This window comes from Puma concolor, chromosome B2 (assembly GCF_028749965.1).
Source record: "Puma concolor isolate L17-30 chromosome B2, mPumCon1.1.hap2, whole genome shotgun sequence".
NCBI lineage: Eukaryota > Metazoa > Chordata > Mammalia > Carnivora > Felidae > Puma > Puma concolor.
Window position 1 is genome coordinate 146505461 of NC_141671.1, and position 9732 is coordinate 146515192.

Here is a 9732-nt window from a genome sequence, read left to right on the forward strand (position 1 = left end):
GTCCGAATATCTTGAACCACTGTTTGCAGGCACTGGATGACTGGCAGCACAGGTCTGTGACCCACGGGGGGAGGCAAAAAACAGGGTGGGGCAGCACCCTTGTGAACACCCAATGCAGTCAAGGCTATGCTGGAAAGTTCTGTGTTTGCAGGGCCTCTCGGGTCCCCACTGGGTGACATCTCCCGTGGGGACCAGCAGCTGGTTATCCAGACCTCTGTATTCCCAGCTTGAGGCCACACAATGTTGTTCAGATTGGGCCCTGAGTAAATCATTGAGGGATACTCTTAGACCGTGTTTCCTAAGCCATCCTGCGGTTGAAGGTTGGGGTCCATGACCGTGGTTCTGACCCTGGCTGGACATTAGAATCACCTGAGGAATTTTCTCAGCCTGTGGATGCTGGGGACCTGTCCCAGACCAGTTAATCTCAGATGTAGAAGAGGGGTGGGATCCAAGCATTAATGTGTTTAAGACGTCCCCAGGTAGTTCTGCCCTGCAGCCAAAGGGAAGACCCATTGATCTATATCTTAACTTTCCAAACTTCTTTTAATAATCCTGCTCAAACCTAATGTAAACTGATTTTTTTTCCCCACAGGTGACTTATGACTTATTCCTCCACTCTACTAGAAGTGCATTCTGCCCTGAATTATCCCAAGCAGGTGGCATTTTGTTTCATGGCTATGGTCATGTTGGTGTCCTCCCACCCAGACCAGGCACTTTTTGCTTTTGCTGTCAAATTCTGTGATTAGTTTAAGCAAAACTACTCTTATCAGATCGGAATTGTCAAGTAAACCATTGTCAGAAAGATCTTCCTGTGGAGTCATTGCTAGCCTACACTACCCAAGTCTGAAGTGGAGGGGAGAGGATGATGAATCTGGAAAAAAGGTTTTGAAGACTTTTTTGTTGCCATTTTTGGGGAGAACCACACAATAGCTGTTCTCAAATGTTGAACTTTTATTTTGCTTTGTCTTAGATAGAACATTGGGTAGACGTATTAAGGAGGCAGGTTTGGAATTATTATAAACTTTGATTTTTAAAGGATAAGAGTTGTCAAAATACAGAAGAGACTGTCTTGTGAAACTGACAAATTCAAGCCTTGGACATGTCTGTACTTAATGAAGAGAAAAATCTTGCTCTGAGAAGACAGTTAGATAGGTGGCTTTGAAGAATAGTTTTAATTCAAAGGTTTCCTGTTGCAAAACTACTCTGAAAATGTACACATCAGAAGGATAGGTCTTTGACTTCTGGGAACTTATTTCTGGCCTTTGGTTATAAGTCTGTTGGGTCAAAATATTTCCGATGTGCATCAGAGTCGTATCTCAATAAAAATCAGTGTTTTAAACTCCATTTTAACATTTATCCATCACTATTGTTCTTTTACTTCAACCAGAATAAAGTCAGAACCTTTTATTTGTTGGTGTGTAAGTGTATATATGCAAACAACCAAAGGGGTCATTAAGATTCTTCACTGTCAGTCTAAAAATCCAGGTTATTTCTGTTCTGTTCTTCTGTTTTGTGACTTGAAGCCTCACAGGATATGAAATAACATTGCTTTTACCCCTCATATTGAATGCCTATTTTTTATGTAACTTTTCGTCTTTACTTGTGTCCACCTTGATTGTCTCTGACCCTTTAGAACGTCTGTGACACTTTAAAAAGCTGCCTTATGGGGCGCCTGGGTGGCGCAGTCGGTTAAACGTCCGACTTCAACCAGGTCACGATCTCGCGGTCCGTGAGTTCGAGCCCCGCGTCGGGCTCTGGGCTGATGGCTCAGAGCCTGGAGCCTGTTTCCGATTCTGTGTGTCTCTCTCTCTCTCTGCCCCTCCCCCGTTCATGCTCTGTCTCTCTCTGTCCCAAAAATAAATAAACTTTGAAAAAAAAAATAAAAATAAAAAATAAAAAGCTGCCTTATGATGCTCCTTAGAGTCTTGAGTGATTTTTATCCAAGGCTTATTTCCCCAATTGGATCCGTCCGTGTCTCCGTCTGTCCATATGTTCACTCATCCATCCAGTTCGTTTTTTCAACGGACATTTTACTGAACATGTACTACGAGCGGTGTGTTATTTTTAGGTCCGGAAGAGACAGCAATAGCAAGAAGTATTTCCCACTCTCTAGAAGGTCACAGGCGAGGAAAGACACATGTAATCAACCGAACGTATAGATGCAGATAGGGAGGTAGTGCTAAAGTGAGGATTTGCCCAAGATGTTACCGGGACAGGGGCGCCTGGGTGGCTCAGTAGGCTGAGCATCCGACTTTTGATTTTGGCTCAGCTCATGATCCTAGGGTCCTGGGATTGAGCCCTGTGTTGGGCCTCACACTGACAGCAGGGGGGCCTGCTTGGGATTCTCTCTCTCCCTCTCTCTTTGCCCCTCCCCCACTCAGTCCCCCCCCCCCCCCATAAGTAAACTTTTAAAAAAAATTTAAAAAAGATGTTACGGGGACATTAAGGCACCACCCAGTTGTCAGGTTAGGACAGACGGGTGGTGGAGCTCAGAGATGTCTTTCCAGAGTGGTTTGGGAGAACCCTCGTCTGCGTTTGCAAGGAGGAGTGACTTTGTGGCAGGAGAAAGCGAGGAGCAGAAGCCTCGGGCAGAGGGTCCAGGAGCTCGTCGCCGGGGTCATCCACTCTGTGTCCTGTGTGAAGTCCACGTGTAGGGACTGAAGGGATCTGAAATTCATTTAGGCAGTGCACTTGCAGGGGCATGGTTCTCTAAAGCGGGCACCTGGACGTCTGAAAGCGGAACGGAAGGGAGAGGATCTGGCCAGGTCTGTAGGCGTTTTGGTGGGGAAATGAGACTGCTGTTTGGCTAGCGAGAAGAGTGGGCTCCCCTGGGGATTTAAATGCTCAAAGCTCAGGTTGGCAGGACCCTGGAGAGCTGAACTGAGACTGCTGAGCAGGGCTGAAGAAGTGTACGCTCTCTTGACTTCTACTGTCTGCACTTCCAGAAGGAAATCGGGTGAAGGGCTCTTCCCTCTGTGCATCTCTGGAGCACACGCCCCCTTCTCTGGCCTGACTTTTCACAGGTTGGAGTACAATTCCTTTCCCTCTATTGTTGTCATTCATATTCCTGTAACCATTGAAAAGGAGAGTGACCTTTTAACCATCGTTTAATGATTCCTTTGTACAGAGAAGAACATCTGAAATAAGGGATGATTGGTGTCCAGCTGGACAAATAACAAGGACAGGCAAATCACCCCTCAGAAAACCCAGGGGAGATTTTACCTAACTCCTCAAGGGTGAAGCTTCAGTGTTCCAAGGACTAATTATCTTCTGTATGTATCCAATATTTTTTGTGTTTTACTAGTCAGAAATAGATGTCACTGTATCACTAGGGAAAACAAAAGACCTATGTGTGTAATGCTCAGTTTAGCTTTTCTTCAATAGGAGTGAAGCTTTTATTGCTATTTCTGAGCTGGACTTCGTGGCTTGTGCCGGAGTGGAAATAAGTCAGCCCTCCCTGGTCATGAGCAGATGAGGATGTCTGGGGTTTTGTGTTTCTGTCTCTGCAGAGCTGGGCAGGGCTCCAGGGAGCCACTGGAGAGGAGAGGGAATGGCTGGGGAAGTCTTCCTGTCTGTCTGTCTGTCTATCCATCCATCCATTTATCTATGTGGCTATCTATCATCTGTCCATCCATCCATCCATCCATCCATCCATCCATCCATCATCTATTATCTACCTACCTAGCTACCTAGCTACCTAGCTACCTACCTACCAGTCTGAGGCTTCATAATAGGGGTAGCATGTGTCAAAATTGGGCCTAACATTCATAGTAAGCAAAGCTGAGAATGTTACGTAGCTCAACCTCTAACTAAACTGGATCTTCAGTAAAACTTTAATCTAGCTTTTGTGACTCATTTTAAAGTAATGAAATTTAATAAGGGCAATGTGAACCCAGTCTTGAGGACAGAGAGAGGCACTCCTCTGCAGATTTTGTTGTCATTGTTTTTAAGAACATGATTAAAGGCAATGAGACCAGTCATGTGATAACAGTGATACATTTAGAGACAAAAATCTAACTGTAATAACAGTTCATCACTGTTAAAAATAACACCTACCTCCCGAGTGCAACACTGTTTACTAGTTCCTATGATGTATTGAACACTGTGCTGGCACCAGAGACAGACAGGTGACACCGTGGTCCCCTCCCTCCAGGACGGTTCACTTGGTGGTGAGGAGTCACAGTGGCGGATGACAGAAGGCTCCGATCCTGAAGGAGCACATCTCTAGTGGAGAAGGCAGAAAAGGAATCTGTGGGCTGGAGGAGGTGGTGGGTGCTGTGGGGGCCAGCAGTCACTGCCCTTAAACTGAATATTTAGCACCAGTTACACAAGATGCCTTACACGATTGCTGAAATTTGTTTGGTTCCTGCTAAAATAGAGAGTACCCTTAGGTGGAAATTCAGATAACAAGAAGTCACTCCCAGATGCTGATTTATATTCGTGGCATATTTTTGTGCCTCGTGTGTATGTGTGTGTATATCAGCTCCATTAAAGTCAGCTGTCACACTTGGTTGGAATACCAACATCAAAGAATATATGGCATAATGCTGTTTACAGGAGAGGGATTTTTTTTTTTAATGTTTATTTATGTTTGAGAAAGAGACAGAGTGTGAGTGGGGGAGGAGCAGAGAGAGAGGGAGACACAGAATCTGAAGCAGGCTCCAGGCTCTGAGCTGTCAGCACAGAGCCCGATGCGGGGCTTGAACTCACAAACCATGAGATCATGACCTGAGCTGAAGTCGGACGCTTACTGACTGAGCCACCCAGGCGCCCCTAGAGGGATTTATCTGCGTATATAACATTTAACATTTTTAATATGCCTTCCAAGAAGGCTTCTGGCCTGGAAAATTATAAAGGAAAATTAAGTAGAGAACCAGAATTACAGAAAGCTGGGAAATACTTTGCTGGGCTTTCTTCACACACTGGACATGGATTAGTAAGTGACATGTATATACATTACATATTATATATTATATAATATTATAATTACATATATATCATATATATATAACATACATATATAACATATATGAACAAATTTTTTAAATTATTGTTTGAATAGATGCCAGTTCTTAGCCTGCCAGAGTGCACGGCTCTCCCTCCTGCCCTGGGAGAGCACCAGCCAGGTAGAAAGGGTGGTGTCACAGCATAGGAACTGCTTGGGCACAATCCTAGTCATGGGACCAACTATGGAGCTTTTGAAGAACTCAGGAAGGCTCTTTATGGACTTTATTCTCATTGACAGCAATGAGATGCTAATAAAATGCATTAGGTAAGAGGGTGATGTGTTTGGATGCAGATGTGGGAAGATTAGTGTGGCCGCCGACTGCCGTGTGAGGGGCAGGGAGACCCGGAGGCTGGCTGTGATCTAGGTGACACATGATGGCGGGCTGAACTGGAGAATGGAGAGAGGTGCATGGATGCCACAGGGGAGGTAAAATTTGCCGGGATTTGGGACGCACTAGTCAGGGGGCTAGTAAATATCATCGCATTCAGGATGTGGGTGTTTTTATTTTTCACATTAATGAACTATTATAGATTGCCTCTCACTCTCTGTTCTCAAGACTGAATTCACATAGCCCTTCATAAGTTTCTTTACTTTAAAATGAGTTATAGGGGCGCCTAGTGGTTCAGAACTCTGATTGAATCGAGGCTGCTACAGTTCACCACCAAGTCAGAGAGCACAGGTCAGGTGCAATTTTGAAGGGCATGTGGATAAGAAGGAAACCCATTCAGATCTCAGAATCTGGAATAGTGGATTGCTGAAATGAGGTGGCCCAGAACAGGAGGTGAACACAAGGAATAAAAAAGGGGGGATGCCTAACACAAAATTACCTTAAGTGAAGAAAAACTTCACTGCACTTACATTGAATATTTAGTACTAGTTAACTGAGGTTTCTACACTTGGTGCCTTCGGTGCTTAGTTAAATGTAAGTTCATTTGGTTCATGCTAAAATAGATAGCATCTTCCAGTGGAAATTAAAACAACAAACCACGCATCTCTCAAATGTTCGTCTATATATCAAATATAGACTTGCAAGCAAGCTTGGAGACCTGAAGATAGGCCACAGGCTCAGACAGTTCTCAGGAATTATTTGTGAACCAAGACTTATCCAAATAATAAATAAATAAATAATAGATACTTTAATACTCATTAAGTATTAAAATACTTAAATATGAATTAGTGAAAATAAAGTTAACAGATTTGGTCATACAACTGTCTCAAAAGACAATGTGAAATTCAGTAAGTAAGAATGGTTTATGCCCAAATCATTTAATCATCTTACCCAATCTTGGTAAAACTGCATTCTCCTCACAGCCCTGGGTAGCTCAGTAGGTTAAGCGTAGGACTCTCGGTTTTCAGCTCAGGTCTTGATCTCATAGTTCCTGGGATGGAGTCCCACTCTGGGCTCTGCACTGACAGTGTGAAGCCTGCTTGGGATTCTCTCTCTGCCCCTCCCTCACTTGTGCATGCACACACTCTCTCTATGAAAACAGCATTCCCCTCTCCAGTCTTTCCGAGCCGACATCTGCATAGCCGTTACACTGGCCGGGATGCTATATGCTCGCTTGTTTCTTTTTCTTTTTTCTTTCTCTTTGCCTTGCTTAACTAGGATGTTAGCTCGACCAGGAAAAGATATGGTCTGTTTTGCTCACTGCTATATCCTCACTATCTAGTACAGTTCCTAGCACATATATGCATTTGATAGTTATTTGTTGAATGAGTGTTGTTGAATAAATAAAATGAATGTCAGTACAGACTACCGTGATACAGTAGATTGACGCAGGAATTTCTGGAAGGTACTTTGAGAGAAATACAGATAATTTCACAACTGCCTTTAAATATGATCATATTTAAAGTTTTCTATCTCAGCCAGTTTTCTTACCAACATTCATCCAATGTATATTTTACATATTCGAGCTCCACCGAATTAAGTTTTAAAAACCAGCACGTTTGAATGAACAGAAATATACTTAATTGTAAAAGATGCTGATTTTGAATTTACTCTGGACTTCACCCTGTGGGAAGTTTTGTAATATGTGCAACTTAAAACTGTGAAGCCCCAAGTCCTCTCCAAGGGCACAGGATGCACTGGAATTTCAGAGTACTGCTGTAACTCTGAAGAAATCTGTAGAATTCTTTTCTCCACACCGTAGCAGCACTCCCGCTCGGGTTTCCGGAAGATCAAAACCACCTTGTGATACTGAGGCGAGGTTAGATCAATGTTCTTTTCTGCCCTGTTGATAAGAGGGTAGCTTTAATGCTCTGCGTGTCCCGAGACTTTGTTTAGTCTCAGAAACCCGAGTTTCACGTGCAGGCGGAAGACTGCACGTTCACCAGTGCGCCCCACCCTCCCCCGGACTCACGGGACCCTCGGAGCCCCCAGGCCCGCGTGTGGGTAGTGAGCGTCTGCGTTGCACTGCGCCCTATTTCTGAGCATGGCATCACCTTTGGCGGCGATCCATTTGCTAAAGTTCACGGCGCCCTTCAAAGTCTCCGGTCGCCGCCTAATCCGGGCCGCGCGGCCCCTCCCGGGGTCCCCCGCGCCAGCCCCCCACCGGCCGCCCCGGGAGCAAGGGCCGGCACGGCCCAGCGCACACTCCCCGCTAGCGAAATCAGGCGGCCGTCGCGGGCCCCCGGCCCCCGGGCCAAGTGGCCCCGACGTGCCTCCCGGGCCGCCGCCTCGGTCGCCCACGCCGCCGGCCCCCGGCGCCGTTCCCCGCGCCCCTCCCCTCGCCGGCTCCCCGCCCGTCCGCTGCCGCGCCCGCCGCCGCCGCCGCCGCCCTCGGAGGCTTGTCCCTCGCCGCCCGCCGTAGCCCGGCGCTGGCCGGTCGCCGTTCCCAAGATGGCCGCGGCGCGAGCGGCTCCTGCGGCGGGCTAGAGGCGGAGGCGGAGCCGAGTCACTCCCGCACTTCGGAGCTTCGGTTCCCCGCGCCAGGCTGCAGCTTACCGCCCGCCGCGGCCATGCGAGGCCCCGTGCACGGATGAGAGAAGCCGCCGCTGCCGCCGAGCTGGTCCCCCCGCCCGCCTTCGCCGTCACCCCCGCCGCCGCCATGGAGGAGCCGCCACCGCCGCCGCCGGGACCCGAGCCTGAGCCCGAGCCGGAGCGCTGCCGGGCGGCGAGGTGAGTGGGGCTGCCGCAGCGGCCCGGCGCCGAAAGCGGGTCGCGTCCCGGCCTGAGCTCCGTCGGAGGCCAAGGGGGCGTGGGGGCCTGCGCTTCCCGCCAGGTGGTGAGGGCAGCATCCAGGCTCCGCGGCCGGGTCAGAGGGGCGGGGTGCAGCCCTGGGACCGAGGGCACCGCGGCCGAGTCTGCCGAGGGACCCCTGCCCGAGACCGCGGGGCCGCCCGAGCGTCCAGCCCGCCGGCCCTCGCTGCAGCTTCGGTGCCCGCCCGGAACGCGGCGGGGCCGGGAGCGTAGTGGGGCACCCCTGGTCCTGCGGGAACTGTGACCTCGTCCCCGCCGCCAGCTTCAGACCGGGGGCCGCGCAGAAATTGCTTCCATCGTGGCCAAACGAAAAATGCTCCCTCTCCTCTGCCCCGATTCGAGTGAAGAAGTAGACACGCACTGGCGGTTCCCCTGCGTTCTCCTCCTGCCCTCCTTTTGCAACCCCCCTCCCCCTTTCGTTTGCTTGCCGTCTTTCCAGTGCGAAACTGCACTTCGTCTCCGCAAACAGGCAGGTTGGTTTCCCTTCCTGAGGGCCCTTGACCGCCTTCAGTAGTAGCATTGTGCAGATTGTTGCTCACACGTGCACGTAAAGTCCAGGATTGATTTCTCTAAAACTTTGCTACCGCCTGAAGCTCTAAGATGGAACTTTGGTACCCAAAGCATTTGTTGCATTCTGTGCCTTATAGACTCTGTTAATTCGTTTCATGTCACCTTTTTTTTTTTTTTTCTGATTGGGAAGTCAGACTCACCATAACTAAGAATTTACCTCTTGTATTGCCTGTGTTTGTATGTTCAAACGTCCTCTTACCCCCTGTCCTTTGCATCCCAGAGTAAACTTGCAAACTGCTGCCCCCTGTCCCTTATAGTGAAAATACCTGCCGAGTTCCTCCTGCATTACTGTCTTGCTCTGTAGTTCCACGAATAAGGCGAGTGTCTTTAGTTTTCCTGCTTCAAGACATTTAAAACAATTTCTGTAGCTGTAGTTAGAACTGAACACAGGCGCCATATTCTTGCTTGTCGACCAGGTCGGCCCAAACAGATTTGTTTTATTTTTATAAGTTGTGAAAAAAAGTCATTCTTCGTTTCCCTAAATTCTGAGATACTTCTGTGAACTCTTAAGGAGCAGCTTCTCTAAATAATAGTACATGGTATAATGAGAATTCATTTTGTTCCTTTTGAATGCATCTAACGTTTTTAGAAGTTTATCAAAAAGCTTATTGTATGAATTTGTTAGTAGGTTATCTTTGGGCATTTTGACTCATTTAAATTTTTCTTTAAGAATAATAATAATAGCGAGGGGCTCCTGGGTGGCTCAGTCCACTAAGCATCAGACTCTTGATTTCGGCTCAGGTCAGGATCTCACGGTTTGTGAGGTTGAGCCCCGCATTGGGCTCTGCACTGACAGCAAGGAGCCTGCTCGGGATTCTGTCTCCCTCTCTCTCTCTGCCCCTCCCTCGCTTGTGCAAGCGCTTCTGCTCTTTCTCTCTCAAAACTAAATAAACTTGAAGAAGAAGAATAGTGAACACTCATTAACTACTTAAAATGTGCCATTTTCTTTGCTTCC

At 47.8% G+C, this 9732-nt stretch overlaps 1 protein-coding gene and 1 long non-coding RNA gene across 3 annotated transcripts; both read right to left on the minus strand.

Moving 5' to 3' along the window:
* Positions 1-931: 931 nt before the first annotated feature.
* On the minus strand, positions 932-2355 carry LOC147581351 (uncharacterized). Its single transcript, XR_015251701.1, has 2 exons — positions 1905-2355; positions 932-1660 (listed from the first exon to the last, which is right to left on the minus strand). It is a non-coding gene; the product is annotated as an uncharacterized LOC147581351 (long non-coding RNA).
* An 86-nt stretch (positions 2356-2441) lies between these two features.
* On the minus strand, positions 2442-9235 carry LOC147581352 (uncharacterized). Of its 2 annotated transcripts, XR_015251703.1 has the most exons (3): positions 7953-9235; positions 4057-7239; positions 2442-2730 (listed from the first exon to the last, which is right to left on the minus strand). XR_015251703.1 is itself a non-coding variant. In XM_086708282.1 (2 exons), exons 1-2 carry the CDS (start codon positions 8055-8057, stop codon positions 7217-7219), a joined length of 630 nt encoding a protein of 209 aa, XP_086564408.1. In that variant the 5' UTR covers positions 8058-9232; the 3' UTR covers positions 6955-7216. The 2 variants fall into 2 exon arrangements, 1 of the variants encoding a protein (XP_086564408.1); XM_086708282.1 differs by lacking the exon at positions 2442-2730 and having other exon boundaries at positions 6955-7239; positions 7451-9232.
* Positions 9236-9732: the final 497 nt, after the last annotated feature.